Source organism: Lissotriton vulgaris, chromosome 12, assembly GCF_964263255.1.
Source record: "Lissotriton vulgaris chromosome 12, aLisVul1.2, whole genome shotgun sequence".
NCBI lineage: Eukaryota > Metazoa > Chordata > Amphibia > Caudata > Salamandridae > Lissotriton > Lissotriton vulgaris.
In genome coordinates this window covers 98,922,288-98,945,954 of record NC_141700.1, presented here as the reverse complement: position 1 = coordinate 98,945,954, position 23,667 = coordinate 98,922,288, and the positions used below count along the sequence as shown (strand labels likewise).

At 45.7% G+C, this 23,667-nt stretch overlaps 1 protein-coding gene across 2 annotated transcripts in view; it reads left to right on the top strand.

The window, feature by feature from the left end:
• Positions 1 to 20,122: 20,122 nt before the first annotated feature.
• Positions 20,123 to 23,667, top strand: part of PIP5K1A (phosphatidylinositol-4-phosphate 5-kinase type 1 alpha) — a 171,133-nt gene continuing 167,588 nt past the window's right edge. The window contains exon 1 of one of the 2 annotated variants that reach the window (XM_086947355.1): positions 20,123 to 20,398. In XM_086947355.1, the coding sequence (XP_086803481.1) occupies positions 20,359 to 20,398 (40 nt within the window). In that variant the 5' untranslated portion in view covers positions 20,123 to 20,358. The remainder of the gene's footprint in view (positions 20,399 to 23,667) is intronic. The other variant, XM_086947354.1, reaches the window with a different exon arrangement.

The window sequence follows — 23,667 nt, the reverse complement described above, 5'->3', positions numbered from 1 at the left end:
TGGGTCTGGTTGCTCCATACCTGCCCTCGCTCCTGTAGAAAGGAGTACCCGCTCTGACCTTGCTGGTCCGAGTAATAAGCCTTTTTCACTTTCCCCGTGGCTTGCATTAGCCAAGGCTTGTTTGCTTCAATCGAGTTGCCGACACCGCCATCAGCTAGAGCCTTCAAGGGACAGCTCGTGATCGACTCCTGGACGTCCTTGACTTCTTCGTGTTCACGTGGCTGCAGAGAGAAGCAACCCCTGATCACCTGTTTGCACCCGACTTTGCCTGGTTCCAATCTGGTTCCACGGTGGTCACTGGTCAGTGACTTTGAACATTGTCCCCTCTGCTTTCAGGTCTTCACCACTTCAGATCCACCCTTGGATCCACCGGACACTTCTGCTTCACAGCGCCTGCAGCTGCAACAGCTTCAAGCACCAAGAACCTGCGTGACAGAACCCGACGCCACTTCGACCCTGTGCACCCACGGCCTGTGGGTGAGGTAACTTTGCAACGCTGGTGTTCTTACACTGGTACACACCTCTAGGGTCTGTGTCTAAAGTTTTGTTCCTTTAGGTTCAGCGGAAGTATCTTTTAATTCACTTTATCTAACTTTTACGCACCATTGACATTGCATTGGTGCGCGCCGCACTTTTCCGTGCTGCACCCGTCTCCTGTGGGCTACTCCCGACTTCAGCATTGCTAGTCCTGACTGCTCCCAGCGAATCTCTAGGCCCTAGGCCTAACCATTGTTCGATAAGTGTTACTTATACCATTTTTTTAGTATATGGTCTGAGTGGCCCCCCGCCCTCAGCCATAATTGTGCCAACTTTATATGTTTAACAGTGCTTTTGATTTAACGCTTGTGCCCCTTTCCTCATAAAGAGTACTGGGGAGTAATTTAGAAATAAATACATATATTTTTACAATATATACTTGTGTGGTGTCCTTTCATTTGATTACAGGATTGTATGTGGTAAAACAAGCTCGCTTAACACGACCTCTTAAGTTAAGCCTTTAAGGCTGCTTAGTCCATGCTACCACTAGGATAGCTTGTCTACAAGGTTGACTTACAACCTGACATCTTTGGGGTTTGTTTGGACTGATACCCAGTGGTTCCAGAATTGGAAACACTACATATCAGGCCAACTTCTCACATTGGTGTGCAGCGGTGCGGATTTGAGCTTGCTGTTTGTTTTACCATTGCAATCTTTATCAAATTGAAAGATCACATCAAGTACCTCTAGGTACATATAAATCAAAAGCTTAGCATATTAAGTTCTACTGAACTTAGTAGTTGTAGATTAAAGGGATTAGCACACCCTGACTACAACTCACTAGCAAGGTACAGTAGGAAACCACTTAGTGTAGGTAAGTGCACCACTTACACCTCACTAGCAGTCATGTCTGATACAGGTAGACCCTCAGGTTCTGCTCCTGTAGAAGTTGATCCTATAGGGACAACATCCAGATATGACAACCTTAGCCACAAAGACCTGAGTGCCTTGTGCACAGCCAGGGGGCTAAAAAAGGGCAGAGGCCCTACCATTCCTTCCCTAATAGCTCTCCTAGAAAAGGATGACCTAGATAAGGTGAGTCAGGCTCCCTTAGAATCAGGTGAAGGGATACACTCCCCTGAGAATGAGGATCTTCCAGATGATGATGTAGTAGAGGAGGAAGAGGAAGAGGAAGGCTCTGATTTAGAAGAGCCTGAAGATCAGGATCAGAGGGGAAACCAGGTACAGGTTGCCAGCCTTAACCAGGCCAACTTGGACCTACATGGGAATGGGGGGGGCCAGCACCACCCCAGATCTCATAACCAAATTCTCCCAGGTAATAGGAGGGAGAGATCTCTATCAGGGGACTCTCACCTTTCTAGTGCCTCAAGAGAATCTCAAAGAGGAATGACTTCCTCCCAGAGAAAAGAGCATAGGGCCAGAATGAGGGCTGTCCAACTCCAAATAGAAAGGGAAGAGGTAGCCTTGGCTCAAGCTAAACTTGCTTTAGCAAGAGAAAGAAAATTGTGTGGCTTAGATGCCACTGGTGGCAGCAAAATTCCTAAAGAGAAACCCAGGTCCTATGATAGTAGAAACCTGACAAAGATTGTGCCCCCCTATCAGGAAGGGGATGACATCCACAAATGGATGACTGCTCTGGAGAGAGCCTGCATGGTACAGCAGGTTCCTGAGGAACAGTGGGCAGCAATCTTATGGTACTCCTTTTCAGAGAAAGGGAGGGATAGGCTCCTCACTGTCAGACATGAGGATGCCAGCAATTACAAAGTCCTGAAGAGTGTTCTGATAGATGGGTTTGGCTTAACCACTGAACAGTACAGGTTAAAGTTCAGAGATACCCAGAAGACACAGACTCAGGACTGGACTGATTTTGTTGATTGTGCAACTAAGGCTCTGGAGGGTTGGCTGAATGGCAGCAAAGTACATGACTTCACAGGATTGTATAATTTGATTATGAGGGAGCAGATCCTTAGTAATTGTCAGAACCAGCTCTTACACCAGCACCTGGTGGACTCAGATTTGACCTCTCCCCAAGAATTGGGAAAGAGGGCAGATAAGTGGGTCAGAACCCGGATTAGGCCTAAGAATCAGGACAATAACCAGAAGAAGGAGTCTACCAAGCCTCAAGATAAGGGTGGGGATAAAAGTAAAGAAAACACTTCCCCAGGGCCCCAAAACTCCAAGAAGGGGGGTGGGTCCCAAGACACTTCTTCAACAGAGAAAAAGCCTTATTGCCATGCCTGTAAACAGGTTGGGCATTACAAAACAGACAACTGTTGTCCCAAGAATGGCAATAAAGAAAACATACCTCCAAAGCCAGCTCCAACACCTCCTGTTACTGTCAGCAGTAATCCCCCAGGAAGTGGGAGCACACCCAGGAATCTGGGTGGGTTTACTTTTGGAGCCCAAGGGGACCCTGGCCTATCCAGGTCCCCATCCCCAAATGATCTTGTTTATGAGACTGGCATGGGGTTTGCCAACTTCTCAGTTTGCCCAAATACCTTGAGCAAATACAGACAAGAACCCATCATCAATGGTTTGAAAGTTGAAGCTTTTAGAGACACAGGGGCTAGCATCACCATGGTGGCTGACTGTATAGTCCCCTCTAAGCAACTTTTACCAGGTGCCACATACCAGGTAACAAACATTGATGGCATCCAAACAAATCATCCCATGGCAGTAGTAAGTCTCAGCTGGGGAGGTGTCATTGGCCCAAAGAGAGTGGCAGTGTCACCAAACTTGCCTGTAGACTGTCTACTGGGTAATGATTTGGAAATCTCAGCTTGGGCTGAGGTTGAACAGGAAATCCATTCTAGAATGGTAAACTCCAATGGAAAGGTTAGTGGGGCTGTAGTGGCTATAGCCCCAATTCAAGATGTCCCTCCTGAAAGGGTTGGTAGGGCTGAGCAACTCTCTGCCCCATCTTTACCAGAAGCTCTTCCAAAACAGAATAGCAAAGCTGTTATGATAACAGCAGAAACCCAAACTGAGTCTCCTCCTGAAAAGGTTGGTGGGGCTGTGATGGCCACAGCCCAAACTCAAACAGATATGTGTGTTGTGAAGCCTGAAATGATGGATCACTCCACCCAAACTGAGAGCATGGAGGAGGAAGAGAAATCTCCCCCTCACCAGACAGTAGGACAGGATCAGCCTCCTCAGGGAACTGATCTTACCCCTGATGAAGGAACTGCCCCAGAGGTTGTTAGGCCTGGCCTGACAGAGCCTCTGATGGCAGTGGACCCTTCTCAGGTGGGATCCAGTCTGGAGCAGGTAACCTGCCCCTCTCTACCTTGCCTTAGTCAGCCCAGGGCTGCAGAGGACAAGAAGGACAGTGAGACCCAGAGGGCCCCCTGTCAAATAAAGCACCCCCATCAACAGATTAGGGGCACCAAAACTAGTAGGCCTAGTAAGGTGAAAACTTTAAAAACTCCTGAGGGAGCCCCCTTAAAAACAGTTAGGGACCTCCCACAGATGGATTCTGTTGGGCACAGCCAAACCTGGGACCCAAAGGGCCCAAACCTGAACTGTCCCTCCAGCAAGCCAAACAGAGGGACCCAGCCTCCAGCTTTAGGTAGCCAGAGGTTGACCCTGAGAGCTCAGTGCAACTCAGTTGAAGAAAGAAAGGCACACATGGTGGAAGATAATTGGAGGAAGTTGAGCCCAAAAATAGTGGAGCCTCACTTCAATGCTCCATATCCAAACCAGCCTTTAACTTTGCATAAACACACCCAAGGTAGTGATTCCCTATGGTGGAGACCCTCTAATACCCCTAGGGTGAGGGACTGCTTAGTGGACCATGAGACAGGGGGTACCCATGCTAGTGCAGGTACTTCCTTATATGGCCACTCAGGCAATAAAGGCTTACCTGGCCAAGGATAGCCTTATCTCCTTTCGTTTGGGGGGGGGTTATGTAGGAAGGTGGCTACCTGACTATGGTTACCCCAGATTTTTTGCCTTGTGTTTAGCTGGTTTTCGACTTAGTTGGCCTGGTTCCCTGCTAATCAGGGCCCCAGGCTATCTGCTCTCTCTTTAAAATGGATTCCATGTACCCTAGGTGCATAACTAGATTGGCTTGGGTCACCTTATCAGCCCCTGTACAGAGCACTATAGGTGCCCAGGGCATAGGTGCATCCAAGGCCTACCAGGGGCTGCAGCATATCTTTTGCCACCCCTGGCTGGCTATCTAAAATTGACACAACTGGCTGATCACTCAGCTGGGGCAAGGTGGTGTAATCACCCCTTGCTTAGATATAGTATGCCTATATCTAAACCTATCTGGACACATATAAACCTGTGAGCCACTCCTATGGCAGGCCTTAACAATCCTGAAGGCAGAGTGCGTGGTTTAATGTGAGATGGTGCTCTAGCATGAGCTGAGCCTGTCTGCAGCTGTCGGGACCAATTCCCTTAGCTGTTCTGGGATAATGCCAAACCATATACTATTAAGTGCATTATAATCCTCGCGGTTATATGTCAACTTTGGTTTGGCTTTATCAAAACATGTCGTGTAAGGTGTCATACGATTTGGAATACTACCCCCTCGCCAGTCCTGGCGACGGGGGTAGCATTCCACCCCTCTAGAGGGGACGACATGTTACTTTTGCTAAAACGCGGTTGATTTTTAAAAGAGCCTCAGATCCACAAAATGGATGCTTCTGCCACAGACACATGTCTGACCTCCTGCTGCTGACCGAAACTCAGCAGAGGAGGCCTGGACAAAGGATTTCCTGTCACAGGGAGGTGTGACACCACCCCAGACAGGAGATAGTGGATTGTAGCAGGGAGGTTTGAATGAAACCAGACAGTGCCTGGGGAGCACAAGGCTTCCCCTTGCATAATCCGGTCAAACCGGTTCTGGGGCAGCCCAGCCCCAGCTCCAGTGAGACCTGGACAAAGGAAAGGGGGTGTAACCACCCCCCTTCCTGGTCCCACCCATAGGGGAGGGACCTAGCAGGAGATCCACCCCTCAGATTGGAATAAGAGGGGGAGCAGTGCCAATGCAACTCAGATCATCCTGAAATCAACTTTAAACTAAGAAGACGACTGGACTTCGACATTCTGATGACAGAAGACTGAAGAGCATCTCCCTTGTGGCCTAGGAGGGGCCACCCTGTGAACACAGGCATCACCCAGCACCTCGACGTCTGCTTTGCCGCCGCCTCCCGCCGGAGTCCGAGTGCAGAGCCTGTCAAGACCCAGCTTCCCAGACTTCCCTCAGCCCGATCCACAGTCCCTGCAAAGAAGGGATCCGTGGAGGCACCGAGAGACGTGGGAGCGGCCATCTTGAAAGACCCCCGAGACGCTGACTGCGCAGCACCCGAGGCACCCTCGACTCTGTGCTTTGGGGTTTGAGAAGCCCCACAACCGAGCAGCATTTGCATCAAAGACCAGCCCTCCAGCATCTCCACGATCTGCGTGGGGCCCTTTTGCTTTTTGCCACTCGACTCGCCATCCCGGCCGCTTGTCACGTGGTCAGCGGCCATCTTGGCGACGAAACCTACGATTTACACTGTGGGTCTGGTTGCTCCATACCTGCCCTCGCTCCTGTAGAAAGGAGTACCCGCTCTGACCTTGCTGGTCCGAGTAATAAGCCTTTTTCACTTTCCCCGTGGCTTGCATTAGCCAAGGCTTGTTTGCTTCAATCGAGTTGCCGACACCGCCATCAGCTAGAGCCTTCAAGGGACAGCTCGTGATCGACTCCTGGACGTCCTTGACTTCTTCGTGTTCACGTGGCTGCAGAGAGAAGCAACCCCTGATCACCTGTTTGCACCCGACTTTGCCTGGTTCCAATCTGGTTCCACGGTGGTCACTGGTCAGTGACTTTGAACATTGTCCCCTCTGCTTTCAGGTCTTCACCACTTCAGATCCACCCTTGGATCCACCGGACACTTCTGCTTCACAGCGCCTGCAGCTGCAACAGCTTCAAGCACCAAGAACCTGCGTGACAGAACCCGACGCCACTTCGACCCTGTGCACCCACGGCCTGTGGGTGAGGTAACTTTGCAACGCTGGTGTTCTTACACTGGTACACACCTCTAGGGTCTGTGTCTAAAGTTTTGTTCCTTTAGGTTCAGCGGAAGTATCTTTTAATTCACTTTATCTAACTTTTACGCACCATTGACATTGCATTGGTGCGCGCCGCACTTTTCCGTGCTGCACCCGTCTCCTGTGGGCTACTCCCGACTTCAGCATTGCTAGTCCTGACTGCTCCCAGCGAATCTCTAGGCCCTAGGCCTAACCATTGTTCGATAAGTGTTACTTATACCATTTTTTTAGTATATGGTCTGAGTGGCCCCCCGCCCTCAGCCATAATTGTGCCAACTTTATATGTTTAACAGTGCTTTTGATTTAACGCTTGTGCCCCTTTCCTCATAAAGAGTACTGGGGAGTAATTTAGAAATAAATACATATATTTTTACAATATATACTTGTGTGGTGTCCTTTCATTTGATTACAGGATTGTATGTGGTAAAACAAGCTCGCTTAACACGACCTCTTAAGTTAAGCCTTTAAGGCTGCTTAGTCCATGCTACCACTAGGATAGCTTGTCTACAAGGTTGACTTACAACCTGACATCTTTGGGGTTTGTTTGGACTGATACCCAGTGGTTCCAGAATTGGAAACACTACATATCAGGCCAACTTCTCACAAGTATCTATGTTTGTTTGTCCTTATGTCCTGACGAAAGCCCCATAGACTCCGTCGAGCCGAAGGGGGCTGAAACATGTCGACATTCTTGTAAATTTGCACTTCTAGATCCCATAACTCGATCTAGGACAAGTACCCACTTGTTTTTACTATAAGATCTCCACCATTCCATTAAAATCCTTATTGGTGTTGACCTTATTTTTAACAGTTTTTTTGACCTTTCTTTGCACTAATTTTTTCATCTCTGGACACTGCAACCTAGACCAGAGGAGCCTCTGGATGAGGCAGGCACCCACACTTTCTATGGTATCCAATGATAACTGCCGACAAACCACAATGTAGGGGCGGATGAACGATATATACCGCAAAACCTGTTCACATTGGGTCTTTTGAGGATACCATAGTTTTTCTAACCAATGGTCTAGAATTGTCACAAGTGTCCATTTACACTTAGAAAAAGTCAGTCCCAGGGGCAGAGGAGACTTACAGGAGGTCGTGTTACTAGCAGAGGCTAGTGATCCTACTTAAATTTAGCATCTGCTGAACAAGAACAGGCCACAAACCGGTAGCAGTCAAGACCCAGGGGGTACTGGCAAGCTACCGCAATGGCCTTGGGGGCTGAACCGGAAGAAAATAGTCAAGGGCGGAGCCTGTGGTCCTGAAAAAGTTGGGAGGCGTGACGGCACCGGAAGTGTAAGGTCACCCGGTCAGGTTAGAAGCAGGCACTTACCCGGAAGAAAAGGCATCGTGGTACCAGAAGTTAAAGGTCACCAGGTCGGGCTGGAAGCAGATGCATACCAGAAAGCAAAGGTGGGTGCACCGGAAGTGAAAAGGTCACCCGGTCGGATTGGAAGCAGAAGCTTACCCGGAATAGAATGTGTGGGGCACCGGAAGTGAGAGGTCACCCGGTCGGGTCGGAAGCAGACGCTTACCCGGAATGAAAGGTGGTAGCACCGAAAGTGAAAAGTCACCCCGTGGGAAGTGAATGATGGCCGGCACTGAATCTAGGGCACAGTGTTTCTGGCTATGGTACAGAGATCACAAGCTTTCAAGTAACGCATGTGGAAGGATCGCTTGTAAGTTTAAACTGCCTAATAAACTGCGGCCTCAATTCTGCCATAACGCGAAACTGGTGTGGTCTAAGTTTGTGGGATCTGGGTGGGGTGACCAGCTGGGGGTGCCTTCAGTAAGCCAGAAAGAATCGGGAGCCGCGCAGATTGTCAGAAGTACGGTCTTTGGCCGCTTTGCTGAGACGGCCTACTTCACCAGGAAGAAAAGGCATTTATTTAGCAAACGCCGTAGGCAGGAGGGCGATCTGCCGATACAGCAGCCACACGCAATCTTAAGTGTCACCTTAAAATAGATTTTAAAAAATTTGGTGGGGAGAGGGTCCAGTGAAGGGCAGTGAAGGACAACAATGGGGTGGGGAGAATCAAACTCCACAGGTGGGATAGAGAAAAGTTTTGTTGTCGGGCTCCTCCCAATGGGGGCAGGGAGTGAGACTCGAGAAGGGAGGCTGGGCTCGAGAAGGGAGGCCAGGCTCGGCGAGAATTAAGAAGACACTTGGCGCTTGGTGTGCGTTGAAGGATAAAACATTCACGCTAAGTCGCCTTTTCCCAGGGAGCAGCCAGCGGGCACAGGAAGGGACACCTGCAGCTGCAGGCAGCACACAGACCTGGGCGACTGTAGAACCGCAACGGGGAGATCAGAAGGGGGAGAGGCTCCCACACTACAGAGACCGACCTCTCCACCCCCGCCACCGCTTGTAGTTACTCCCTCCCCTCGCTGGGCACGGGTAGGCAGGAAAGTCCAACTATGCCCAGAAGGGGAGGTCCTGCGGCAGAAACTGCTGTCAGCCCTGTTCACCTGGCCGCGAGGGAGTGGCCAAGCCTGAAAAACAATCTTAGGCATCAGCAGCAGCCTGGCCACGTAGAACAGGCAAGCCTTATGAGGGGAGAGAGCAGGGAGCATGCAAGAACGTCCTGAAGTGCCGCTTCTCGACCCTGGGAGTCTTTTCAGAGGCGGACTGAGAGCGAGAATGGGGAAGCTCATACCGTGGCATGAAGGGACTAAGTAATGCCGTGCACAGGAATGTTTTCATGTGCAGCACCGACGGAGAAAAGTTAAAAGCTTTCACTTTTGTGCGTCGCAAAAGGTTTCTTGTCTTTATGGGGCTATGTGTTTGAAACACATGGCCCCATAAAGTTAAGAATCCTTTTGCGATGCACACAGAAGTCAGACGAGCCCGTCCAAGTGGGCCGTCTGTAAAAGAGAAAAGTCAACGTCATAAAAAGCTCTTTTCCAATGGCTAGCCACTGTTTAGCATTCACGGTGACGCCGACCAATAGGAAAGAAGGGCGGGGCTTAACACCCTTTACTGAAAGCCTCTAACAAGCATTGGCATAGCCAATAGGACTCCCCTTTGGGACCTTATAAGTATTTAGTTATGCAGTACAATATCCTTGGTGCAACAACATCAACTGTTGCATGACTAAACACTTATAAGGTCTCAAAGGCGAGACCTATTGGCTATGCCAATGCTTGTTTCCCTTAGCTCCTGTCCCTCTTTCTGTGTACTTATGTGATGTCTCAAGGCTCATGTCTGAATGACAAACATTTTGTTTAGCACCCACTGTGTCTATATTAAGGGACCGTAGCAATACGGAGTAATATGAGCCCTTAATGATTTTTTAATTCAAGACTTTTGTTGGTTTTTTGTACATTTTAGAGTATTAGTACAGGATAAGATCGTAATTTCTTTAGGGATATCCTATATTTTAAATGGAGTATTGTAAAACTCAACTATGGGGACTTTGCTATTGGTGTATGTAATTTATAGGATTACAGTTTGTATTACAAACAAGAACAGAGTTTACAGAGAATAGAAAAACAAAACTGGTTAAACGTTGGAACCTACGGGAAGAGTTGGCATTTGAGCAAAATGCATAAGCAGCATAGGATGGGTCAAGAGAATTTTGCAAACTGCTGTACATTTTAACTCTGCACTGCGGTTCTGCAACATCAAATATCCACCTAAATCCCCCAAACTTTGTTGCAGACAAACACACAAGAAATAAAATTGTGATTAAATGTAGGCAATGTCGTTTTATGACCCAGAGCCACTAATGAGCACAGGTAACCTATTAATTTGAAATGAACTGGATCAAAAGCACAGAATGGTCTCCTTGAGAGACCAGTACTAATCACGTTAATCAACAAAATCCATGGAGATCTAGAGTTGGGGAACAGTGTGTTGCCCAACATAACACACTTCAATGCCTCAATAGGTATAGTGAGCTCTACATAAATACAATTACAAAACAATACGAATAAAAGGATTTTAACAGAACGCAGTGATATATTTTCTGTCTTATGCGCAGAGAAACCACTGACCCCACTGTAAACCACCATAGCCATTGAAAAGGGAATGTGAAAAAGTATTCCTTTACAGCCATTGAATCAAACCTGCTTTTTGGTAGATCACCACATATCTACACATAGGGTTGATGGAGATGTAATATAGCATTTAGATTTTCTTCTCAGTTACTGTGCTAAATGTTGGCAAGTGTAATTACAAAAAATAACAAGTTGTATCAGAGGTAGTTTATTACACACAAGCAAAATTATTTCATACACTTTCTTGACAGAAGCACATGGACCAAGGCCTCTGCTTTCTGTTGTGGTCATGTGTGAACTGGCCCTGGTAAGGAAAGCATTACAGGGGACGTAAATATTGTCTCGGTGGTCAGAGGTCGAACTGCAAGCATGACAAGTACAGACCGACACTAGGGCCAGGGCAGTCACAAAGGGCCAGATGTAGGTGGCTAAATACCGGTCCGTAACGCCGAAATTCAGTAAATTTCAGCGTTACTGACCGGTATTTAGCCATTCCTAATGTAGGTAAGGAATCGGTAAATAAGGAATCGGTAAATACCGATTCCTTAATACCGATTCCTTATTGCTCTTGCATTTAAGGAATCGATAATACCGATTCCTTAAATGCAATGTAGGAAGAACATTAAAGAGTGCTTTTGAGCCTTAAGAAATCGGTAATTACCATCCACTTCAAGTTGGTGGTAATTACCGATTTCCCTTAAAAAAGCCCTTTTTGCTTTTTTAAAAGTGCCATGTGGCACACATCCATGCCCTTAGGGCATGTATGTGCGCCACATGTGCACACATGTACATTTCAGGGGTGCAACAGGGTGTCCTTTGGACACCCTTGAAATACCTCCTGGTATTACTGATTCAGTAATACCGAATCGCTAATACTGAATGTCTTCACATTCATTCCTATGGGCCTCCAGGCCCATAGAAATGAATGGGTAGGTATTCCTTATTACAGGATCTCAAATACCGATTTGATAATAAGGAATATTAAGGATTCGGTATTTTTTACCGAATCTTTACCTACATAGGAAATACCAATTTCTTAATAGCGAATCAGTAAAATTCACTATTAAGAAATCGGTATTTCTGATTTACCTACATCTGGCCCAAAGTGCCTAGCAGGGACAAGGGTCCGGTAGCTGATGAAGATTAACAGCCACCCAGCTCCCTGTAAAGGGGGTGGTGGGTGAGCGTCTAGAACAGCAGTCCCTCAAGCTGTCTGCACCAATGAAACAATAACCATAACAAACATTCACATCCAAGGGTATCGGAGAAGACAAAAATCAGCAGGCCTCAGTGCACACAATAAATGGCATATTGCACTAACTTGTTTTGCTGTAGAAGACAAAAATGGTGCCAAATTATTAACTTCAGTCATAGTTTCAGGTTGGTGCTGCCCCCATTTTTAGTCCCTTCAACAAATTAGTATTTTTTTTTGCACCTGGGAGACGCTGTTATTTTTAAAAGCTCCGCCTGTAGTACCATGTCCCTTAAGGAAGTATTTCCTATATAATGCATCAAATCAGAAGTGAATGTAACAATCATCAGCTGACCCTTAGGTAAAGTGTACAGGACAGGCTGGGTTGACTGAGGTAATGCAGTGGGTAATGATCGAGTTCTCTCTGAGTATGCATAAAAGGTCTCTCTGAGCATGCATAAAAGTATCAGCACCAGAATGGGGAAAAGGACCAAATAATAACCTGGAAATCTTTTTTTTAAAACCTGAACACACCAAAAAAACTGTCCGCCCCAAAAATATATCGTACTTGGAAGATATCTTGTAGTGGGTATTCTGCATCTGTGTGAAACAGAATATCGGAAATATTTTTGTATTCTTTATTTCAAGCTGAAATGGCCGTGTTTATATCAAAAGTACACAAATAGAAAAAAACATCTATTTCTTTACTTTTGCTATAATCGCAAAAGTAAAGAAATAGATGTTTTTTTCTATTTCTTTACTTCTGATATAATTGCGGCACCCGAGCTTTATTTATAACATTAAAAGTAAAGCGCGGGTGCCGCGATTATACCAAAAGTAAAGAAAAAAAAGCACTTTCTATTTCTTTACTTTTGCTATATTTGCGGCACCCGCGCTTTACTTATAACATTAAAAGTAAAGCACGCGTGCCGCGACTATACCAAAAGTAAAGAAATAGAAAAAAACATCTATTTCTTTACTTTTGCTTTAATCGCGGCACCCTCGCTTTACTTTTAATGATAAAAGTAAAGCAAGGGTGCCGCGATTATAGCAAAAGTAAAGAAATTGATCTTTATTTCTATGTCTTTACTTTTGGTATAATATCGGTACCCGGGCTTTAATTATAACATTAAAACTAAAGCGCGGGTGCCGCAATTATACCAAAAGTAAAGAAAAAAAAGCACTTTCTATTTCTTTACTTTTGGTATAATTGCGGCACCCACGCTTTACTTATAACATTAAAAGTAAAGCACGGGTGCCGCGATTATACCAACAGTAAAGAAAAAAAGCACTTTCTATTTCTTTACTTTTGGTATAATCGCGGAACCCGCGCTTTACTTATAACATTAAAAGTAAAGCGGGGTGCCGCGATTATACCAAAAGTAAAGAAAAAAAGCACTTTCTATTTCTTTACTTTTGGTATATCGCGGCACCCGCACTTTACTTATAACATTAAAAGTAAAGCGCGGGTGCCGCGATTATACCAACAGTAAAGAAAAAAAGAACTTTCTATTTCTTTACTTTTGGTATAATCGCGGCACCCCCGCTTTACTTACAACATTAAAAGTAAAGCGTGGGTCCCGTGATTATACCAAAAGTAAAGGAAAAAAAACATGGTCCGCCGATTTCTTGTCTTTATGGGGCCATGTGTTTGAAACACATGGCCCCATATAGATAAGAAATAGCTTACGAAAGCCGTAATGCAGGCGAGCCCATCTAAGTGGGCCGTCTGACAAAGAGAAAAGTATACGTCATCAAAACCTCTTTCCCAATGGCTGGCCACCGATTAGCATAAACGGGGACGCCGGCCAATGGGTAAGAGGGGCAGGGCTTAAAGCCCGATACTGAAGCTCCCCTTAAAAAACATAAAATCCAGGTAAGTTTTCTTTTTTTTTCTCCTTTCCTAAACCCCGCCCCCGCTCCCTACCAGCCGCCACTGGTGAACAGCCTACATTCTATTCTTAAACAAGAATGAACCCTGTAGCAACCACCAATGAAACATCTTTCTTTTATTCTTGAACAATACTCTGGGCACAACCTATAGCCTGGGAAGATATGGGAGCCTGAAGCAGCACAGATGTATTTGTGAAACCTAGTTTAATACCTTATGGTCCATTAAGAAGACCATTTTGCCTGATGTGCACTGAGGACATTCAATGTGTATTAAAAAGCTAGCTTGTATGGATCTGAGTACAGAATGCATTACAAGAATTTAATATAATTACTAGAATTTTTTTTAAGTGTTTTATTAATGAATGCTTTTTAGGTCTCGCCTAGCGAACGCAGCGCAAGCGCTGATTCGCTTCGCCTTGGTTAGTCTATTGTTGTGGCTTTTGATAGCGGAGGGAGACAAACCATGTGTGCGCACGGACATCTGATGTGAACGCGCATGAGTCTACTCTCACACTTCTCTCCTCGTGCACTTCATTTAGCGTTCAGTTTCACTGGCAGTCATGTGCGCTTGTTTTACAATTAGGACTGGAGGTTCCTCACAATACACCGGAAGACCTTCCTGGGTTAGAGTCCTGAAGATTAAGATGACGGTAGACGAAGAATTTTCCTAAACATTAGGAAACCTGCAAATAAATTACTTTTTTTTTCATTAAGAATTGCTGTGCCGATCAGTGAGAAATGCTTGAATTGGCCATTGCACTGTGCCTGTCAACGAAACCTGCAAAGAGCCCTTCCGCTGAATCCAGGTTAGGATACAAAGGAAGAGCTGTGCCTGTCAGCAAACAGGCTGAGGACCACCAAACAATTGCTGCCATATGATGGAAGCTTGCACTTCTAAATAGCTGGCACATGACCTTAATAGATCAGGCTCCTCCCAAAGAAATGCCGATCGGCAAAGAACAGCCAGCCGTGCCGACGATAAAAAGGTGCAGATAGTATTTTGCCAAAAGAGCCGCCCAAATCAGCTGCGCGATATAAGCGAACAGACGCCAGCAGCAGTCAACAGCCTATATGCATGGAAGCATCATTTAGCCTTTCATACATAATTGCGCCGCAACCGTGCTTTAAAGCAGTGCAAACGAAAAATAAAATGATAACCGAACCTTATCAGTTTATTTTTAGTATTGCAGTTGCACTGCAGCCAGCCGGGCTGTTAGGGCGTGGTGGGGCTGGCCTCCCCTGGCGTCGAGGGAGGAGGAGGGGCGGTGCCTGCATCTTAAGTGCGCACAATGGTTTGGCCGGCCGTCTTGAGCCAGCCAAACCGTCATGTGCATGCATGTTCTCCAAAGGCTGTTTTGTGCAGCCTGAGTGGAGAACATGCACAGACTCCCAGTCTCTCTTTGAGCGCCGAACCACAGCGACCCCAGGTAAGTTTTCTTTTTTTTCTCCTTTCCTAAACTCCCACCCCCGCTCCCTACCAGCCGCCACTGGTGAATAGCCTACATTCTATTATTATACAAGAATGAACCCCGTAGCAGCCATCAATGAAACGTGTTTCTTTAATTCTTGAACAATAACTGTATACTCAGGGCACAAAGTATAGCCTGGGCAGATATGAGAATCTGAAGCAAGACAGATGTATTTGTGAAACCTGATTTCATACCTTTTGGACCCTTAAGATGACCATTTTGCCTGATGTGCCCTTAGGACATTCAATATGTATTAAAAAGCTAGCTTGTATGGATCTAAGTACGGAATGAATTACAAGAATTTAATATAATTACAAGAATGTAAAAAAAGTGTTTTATTAATGAATGCTTTTTTTAAGTGCCAAGGACGTAAGTGCCCTGGACTAGTGTTTTCCAACCTGTGGGTTGCGGAAGTCCAAATAATAAGGATGCCTTTACATTCTGTAATTATCTTGCCATATTTGGTACACAACAAAGAAAGAGGTCAGGTGTCGGGATATATCTTCTAACAAATTGCTGCTATTTTTTTAATATGGGGATTGGTGTTTAAAACTCCCATTTTTGCAGAGGACGAAAAGTAAAGGGAATTATGCGACAATATTGCCAGCGTACAGAAAGTGTGAAAAGAAAAGCTGTATGATATAATTTTGAGTACCACACAATGAAATGTAAATATGTAAATGTAAATGAACTGTAACCGTTTAGCATTTACAAAAGCAACAAGCATTGGAAATACAATAGCTCTCGGATTTATTTGAGTTAGAGCTAATGCCATTGTAAATGGCAATGTCTTTTAGCCATGTGTTATGGAGTGTATGCATGTGGTGTGTACTGAAATTATGTGGGTTGGATTGGAATTGTAGCAATGGTGGCATGTTGCGCTTTAGATGAATATGTTTAAAGGTAAGGTGCACCATACTGCGATTGCTACAATAGTTAATTGTGGATGCGTTAACAATTGATGTGTGCACTGATGGCTGGTGGTGTATGTGCCTGTAGAAATTGTGCACTGATTGCTGGTGGTGTGTGTGCTTGGTGGAAGCGTGCACTGCCGGCTGGAGGTGTGTGTGCCTGTTGGAAGCGTGCACTGAAGGCTGGTGGTGTGTGTGCCTGGTAAAAGCGTGCACAGACGGCTGGTGGTGTGTGTGCCGGGTGAAAGCGTGCACTGGTGGCTGGTGGTGAGTGCGCCTGGTGAAAGCATGCTCTGACGGCTGGTGTTCTGTGTGCCTGGTGAAAGTGTACACTGATGGCTGGTGGTGTGTGTGTGTTTGGTGAAAGCGTGCACTGATGTCTGGTGTTGTGTGCCTGGTGGAAGCCTGCACTGACGGCTGGTGGTGTTTGTGCCCAGTGAAAGCGTGCACTGACGGCTGGTGGTGTTTGTGCCCGGTGAAAGCGTGCACTGACAGCTGGTGGTGTGTGTGTGTGGTTGCGTGTGTGGTGGTGTGTGCTGTGGAGAGAGTGTCGTGGTGAGAGCGGTGTGTGTGTGTGGTCTTATGTGTGTGGCTTTATGTGTGTGGTTTTATGTGTGTGGTCTTATGTGTGTGTGTGGTGGACTTAGTTCGAGTGTTCGTACCCTGCACACTCACACACTTCCCCTACACACTCATACACTGCTCACCCTACACACTCACACAATGTTCATCCTGCACACTGTTCACCCTGCACACTCACACTGTAGTCACTCTGCAGTCACTCTCACTCTGCACTCACTCACTCTGCAGTCACTCTCACTCTGCATTCACTCTCACTCTGCACTCACTCTCACTCTGCACTCACTCTCACTTTGCACTCACTCTACAGTCACTCTCACTCTGCACTCACACTCACTCTGCTCACACTCTGCACTCACTCTGCTCATACACTGCACTCACACTCACTCACTCTGCACTCACACACTGCTCACCCTACACACTCACACAATGTTCACCCTGCACTCACACACTGTTCACCCTGCACACTCACACTGCAGTCACTCTCACTCTCACTCTGCCCTCACACTCTGCACTAACTCTGCGCACTCACAATCTGAACACACTCTCACTCTGCACTCACACTGCACTCTACTCACTCTGCACTCACACTCTGCACACTCACTCTGCAGTCACTCTGCACTCACTCTCACTCTGCACTCACTCTCACACTCTGCACTCACTCTCACTCTGCACTCACACTCTGCACACTCACTCTGCACTCACATTTACTCTGCACTCACACTCACTCTGCACTCTCTGCATTCACTCTGCACTCGCTCTGCACTCACACTCTGCACCCCCACTCTGCACACTCACTCTGCACTCACTCTGCACTCACTCTGCTCACACACTCTGCACTCACTCACACTCTGCACTCACTCACACTATGCACTCACTCTCACTCTGCACTCACTCTGCCTTCACTCTGCACTCACTTTGCAGCAGAGAGCGATGTCTCTAAGCCTTTCATCCCATCAGCCAGTCTGACCTCTTCAAGCTCGTGCAGCCATTCAAGGTGATTGTGCTGGCCGATAAGAGAGTAAAGTTACTTGTGTGTGAACATGAGGTTGATGATGCAAGATTATTGTGGAAACGTGTTCAAAGGTTCTACTGTGCACTCTAAGGGGTATCATAAACCAGAACTAATATGCAGGTTGTGTTTGCCCCTGCCAGCCTATAGAAATTGTCCGACCCACAGGCGAATAAATAAATGCCACAGAAAGGCAAGAAGACAAGTAAGCCTGGCCGAGGTGGGTGGGGGCAGAGCTGCACTCCCCGTGCCCCCTGCACCTCCGCTCTCCCGTGCCTCAAAGAATGTGCTCTTATCTGCTTGTTTATAACAAGACCTAAAAAGAAGCCCTCAGTGGTGCGCTCGCGCGCCACTGCAAGCATATGTTTTGAATTATCTCGGCTGTCAAGCTGCGATAATTCAAAACATATGGCCTCTGGTGCGTGTAACAGGCACCAATAGGCCATAGGCGGAGCTACGCTACCGCCTATTGCGTGTTCTGTTTAAAAGCAGCACGCACCCAAAGGCCAATGAAATTGGACCTTGGATTCCACAAGGGCACGGCGTTGTGGAATCCAAGGGCCATTTTCAAAACCCCTGGAACAGGACTCTGGGCTATGCCCACACTGTAGGCTAGGCCTGAGACCTAAAAATGAAACAAATTTTTTGTAATTATGAAGTGTGATGGCAACAAAGATTTTATTAGGCCCAATACAAATCAAGGCACTTTACTTGGTGATGCACAAATGATAAACATTTCCTGAACCCTGATTTCCACACATTATCATTTGTGTGCTATATAGTTTTACCAGTAAAACTGTATGTCTGTGCAAATGTAGTGGACATTTCAATGGAAAATGTGCTGTCTTTAAATGACAGTGCGCTACCACACACCGCTTTAATTACAATAAAAAATTGTCTGCCTCGTCCATTAAAACTAGGTGAGTTGCAAAAGTTTGTCATACTACAGATTGAGTTATGGTTCTAAAAAGATTAGCAAGCACTGCTGTACACAATACATGCAAACACGATCCTGAAGTGTCCACATGGGGGCAGCATTTCCCTCCAACTCACTGTGCATCGAAACACCAGTCTCTTAAAGTCCTTTTCAATAAACAACAAGCACTGGCAATGTTATTCGTTATGACTTTTGTATTTTGAAAGATGCTTGCCTTTTTAGAAGATGAAGGGTTTCAAAATATTTATTTCTCACAAAAAAAATCCTAATTTATGATGCATCATTTTGCTGTTCTCACTTGTCGTTTATGCTTACATTTTAGATAAATATGAATAAAGTTTTTTTATGTATGTTTTTAAACAGTTGTTTTCTCCTTACACTGAGTTCATGTTATCACTGTTGTCATGTTGAAACTGTATTAATGTAGTTGGAAGTGTTAGACTGCCTAGGAATTTTGTTTCCATTGTATTAATACCCTGTCCTAGGAGTTCTAGACGAATTGCAGGGGGTCCTTGTTGTTTGCATGATAGTAAGCACTATACAAATGCAATAACCATACAATGCACTGAAGGCTGGTTTAGAATGTTGAGTTTGCAGTTACACGCAGACGAATAAAGACATGTATTACTAAGCTCAGAGTGTGCCGTAGTCCTTTGCGGGTACACAGGCTGGGGAGGACGCAACGCCCTCCTTCGCTGGCAGGCTCCCCTACCTCACCCCTCCAACACAATTCAAACCCCAGATTCCATTACCCACCTAACCTAAAACTGGAATCTCTTACCTGACGCTGGAGATAAGATTACCAGGACAGAACACACAGTTTATGTACATTTGGGCCCATTGCTAAGAGCGTATTTCGCTTTCTGTTTTGCTACTTTCGCTTCTTATTCGTGTATATTTTACTCTTAGACTTCTACTGCTCTATCTGTAATGTGCATATTTGTTCTAATCAAAAATGCAATTTTATACCGAAAATAAGTGGGTGAAAGTAGTTTAAATAGACATGATGTACCCAAGTCCAAAGAACAATCTCCGAAAAGGCGGGCGGAAGTGAGCAGGAAATGACGTTTCATGACGGAGTACAGTCCGGGTGGCTCTCGAGTGGCAGATCGCGCCACAGTAATTATAATTGGAAATCCATACTGACGAGTCAATTTTGCAGAACAAATTCATTCATAAGTCACCCGAGTTTTTTGGAGGTATTCCCGTCATTTTGGGGTGCTGTTTGGGCTATCAAATAGGCAAGTGGTCAGATCCAAACCCGTTAAATTCCTCCCACAAGAAAGTCGCCGAGGAAGAGTCAGTGTCTTTATTTCCCCAAGAGTCTGCTCTGAGGCAATGGGTACAAGCAGCAGCAGCAACAAGAGCTGTCAGAAATGTTAGTCTATATTGCCTCACAACCAATTAAAACTATCTACTGTTGCTCCAGCCAATCACCGACCGGGAACAGTTTACCAGTCACTCCGCAACAATTAACAAAATGTACAAGATCACCCAAACCAATCCAACTCCTTCTAAATATATGCAACCAATCAGCTAATGATAAGAGCTTACGAACCAATCCCAGGACAAAGATTTCTCTAACCAATCGTACGTGGCCAGACATTCCGCCCGCTAGTGGGCTATGTTTCTGTCTCCCTCGTTGGTTTTGGACACTTGGGTGCCACAGCTCAGGCCCTTCTCGCCGTAGTTGGACAAAAGACGTACGTTATAGGAGCAGCAAAACAAGGCAGCGGGATTCCGTTTCGGATAACGGACTGGCAAAGAAAATTCTGGACTGGTGGTCACCCTAAGGAACCTACCCCGAGGGAGCCTCAACCCTGAAGATGGCGACCGCCTTGGAGCCCGGGAGCAGCACCAGCCCGGGTATGAAGGGGCTATCTTGAAATGGGTCGGGGGGCGAGGGGTAGATAACCCCCGTCTGGGTGGGTTGAGAGTGGAAATTGGAGTATACTGGGGGTGCTGTTGAGAAAGAAGCATGTGTTCAGTTTTGCTTGTACTTCGGGGTGGTATGATTTTAATTATTGACCTGTTTGTAGCAGCCCAATCGTGGTGTACCTGAACAGAAAAGCCCGGTGCTTCGTCCCAATTGTATTTTTTTAAAGTTTGAAGGGCGGTGGGCTCACTAACTCTTCCAAACACTTCACTGTTTCCTAAAGGAACCAACTATTTTCATTGGAAGCAAAACTTAAGTCAGTTTAAGTGCGAAGTTTATATGACCATGCCATAGAATATAATCAAACATATTAAAAAGCAATTACAAGCATATATACCTCGTGGTACCGCAGACTAATGAAGAACGTCCACAGACCTGAACAATTCTACGTATTCTTTGGTTATCCTTTTACCCGGTCACGGAATGTGAGGATTGTCAACAAGAGATTTGGTCAATTGTCCGATTTCTGCATTGGGAAATTTGGTTTGAACAGACTTTCTAGTTTGACCATGTTGTGTGATTCTGAGCAAATCCTGTCATCTCTTTGCCTTCGACAGTGCCCAAAGACGATGCAGTTGCTAATGTACGCTATGCCAGGAGATTCATTAAGATTCAAAGTTCTTGTAGTCAAGCGGCAGGTATAAAACGCAAGAGCGTGGGCACGAATGAAGCCCTTCCGACAGACTAGCCTGTTTATTTCTCTTTTCTCATTTGAACTTCTGGCAGTTCTAAAACATTCACTATATTTATTGTTAGCTGGTCGTCTGATTATAACAAGTGACTGGAAAATGACAACAGGGTAGTTTTGCACCCTCATAAAGTTAGATCTTCATTTTAGCGTGTCACAAGCCGCAGTGTAATTCCTATTTGGGCGAGGATTTTGTACCACCTCAAACAGCACACTGGTATTAAAATAAAACATTTTAATATCATACTTATGGTTACTTAAGCACTGCTTTTGTTTTTTCCCCCGAATTTGCGATAACAATGTTTGTTTGGATTCTGCTCTGAGTTGCAATAGACGCGTTTCTTATTTGGGGGGGGGGTACAGTGCTTATATTTGCATTACTTTGGCAGTTTTAGTAAACGCTTCCATGATATTTGCCACCTGGCTACTGTTTATTGGCAGATACATTCAGGGCATCCATCTTCAGGGTCCATGATAATCATCCAGCCGGATGATGCATAGTGCCTTATTCGAACACGTTTCCTTATCCGATGACCCTCGAGGATATGTCCTCAGAAATACATGTACAGGTTAAATAGTTACTGTTCCAGTGTGGTTCCGGGTTGACAAAACCTTAAATAACCGATTGTAAGTCTTCTGTAACGTCAGTCGCTGCATTTTAGGATTAACTAGACCAGAATTTAATTGTTTTATTTATTTTAAAAGTTTTATATAGCGCTAGCTTGACCCGTGGGTATCGAAGCGCTATACATATATACATGAGAGAAAGGTTGCATTACAAAGCAAGATCGAGGAAGCAAAAGATATAGACAAACACATAACAATTAGGCAAACAGTGCAGCGGAGGGAGACAAAAAAAAGTAGGTGGTAGGCAGTCAACTGAGGGTGGAGTCAACTAGGTTATCAGAGTCTAGGTTAGTTAGCCTTGATTGGTAAAGAATTTGTTGAGGAAATGGAGTTTCAAGTCCCTCTTGAAGCAGGCGAAGGAGGGGTTTCATCTGAGGTCTCTAGGAAGTGAGTTCCACACCTTGGGTACATTACCAGGGAAGGGTCAGCACTGAGTGGTTTTCCTTTTCACTTTCGGAGGAATGAGAAGAAGTGAGTTGGAGCTTCTCAGAGTTCTGGATTTTCCTGCTTTTACCAGTTTGCTGTTTAGGTAGTTGGGGGAAGGTGAGTGAAGGGTTTTGTATGTGATGCTGGCCAGTTTGTACATACATCTACCTTCCATGGGAAGCGAGTTCAGGGAGTTGAGAGCTGGTGTGATGTGATCAAATCTTTTTTGTACACCAGTAATGAGTCTGGCTGCCATGTTGAGGAGTGACCTTAGTGGGGCTAGGTGAGCTTTCGGTGTCCCTGTTAGGATGGCGTTCCCATAGTCCAGTTTGGAGATGACTAGGGATTGTACTATTGTCTTTAGATCATCTTGGGGAATGAAAGGTTTAATTTTCTTAAAGTGTTTTATTGAGTAAAGCGCACCTTTTTGCAGAGTTTTTGATGGGGTCCTTAACTGATAAGTTCTTGTCCAGAGTTATGCCTAGTGATTTAACGAGTCGGATAGGACGAGGGAGCAGTTTAGGGCATCAAGATTCTTGAGCCAGTCTTGGATTTGTCCGGGGTTACTTTTTGGAGAGAACAGAGTTAGTCCTGTTTTATCTGGGCTCAGCTTTAAGTGGTTTTTGTTGAACCAAGAATGGATCTTGGTTAGTGTGACATTGAGGTGACAGATGTCCCTGGGAGATTTGTTTTTATAGGAAACTTGTGTGTCATCTGCATATATGTGGTATTTAACTCCTGCTTGTTTCAGAATGATTGTCAAGGGTTCCTTGAAGAGGGATGGTGAGAAGATCGAACCTTGCAGGACCCTGAGTGTGGCTTGTGTTGGCCTCGAGAGACAGGAGTTGATTTTAATTTGTTGCGAATGGTGCTGAAGGAAGGATGAGAACCATTTTGGTACTAAGCCATTAATGCCGGCGCGCCTCTTCAAAGTCTCTCAAGTAGCGCTAGGTGATTTATTGTGTCGGATGCCGCAGATAGATCAATAAGGATGATGAGACAGGCTTCGCCTTCATCTAAGGCTCTGTGGATATCGTCAGAAATATTGAGCATCGCTGTTTCGGTGCTACAACCTTTCCTGAATCCCGATTGAAAGGTGTTGAGGAGAGTGAAATCGTCAATGTGTTTGTTGAGGTTGTTGAACGCATTTCTCCAATGTTATAGCTAGGAACGGGAGGTTGGAGATAGGTTGGGGTCGGCTCCTGGTTTCTTGTGTATGGGTGTGCTTTGTCCTAGTTGAAGGGAGTCTGGGACACAGCCTGACGTGAGAGAGGAGTTGATGATTTTTGTCCAGAAAACAGAAATGATGTGATTGAGTTGTTTTACTAATGTGGATGGGAGGAGGTCCATAGTGTGGGAAGAGGACTTTAAGCTTGCAATTTATGTTGAAGACCTCTTTTTCCGACATGAGTTCGATGTTTGTCCAGTTAGCATTATTTTTTGGTTGGAGGCAGATCT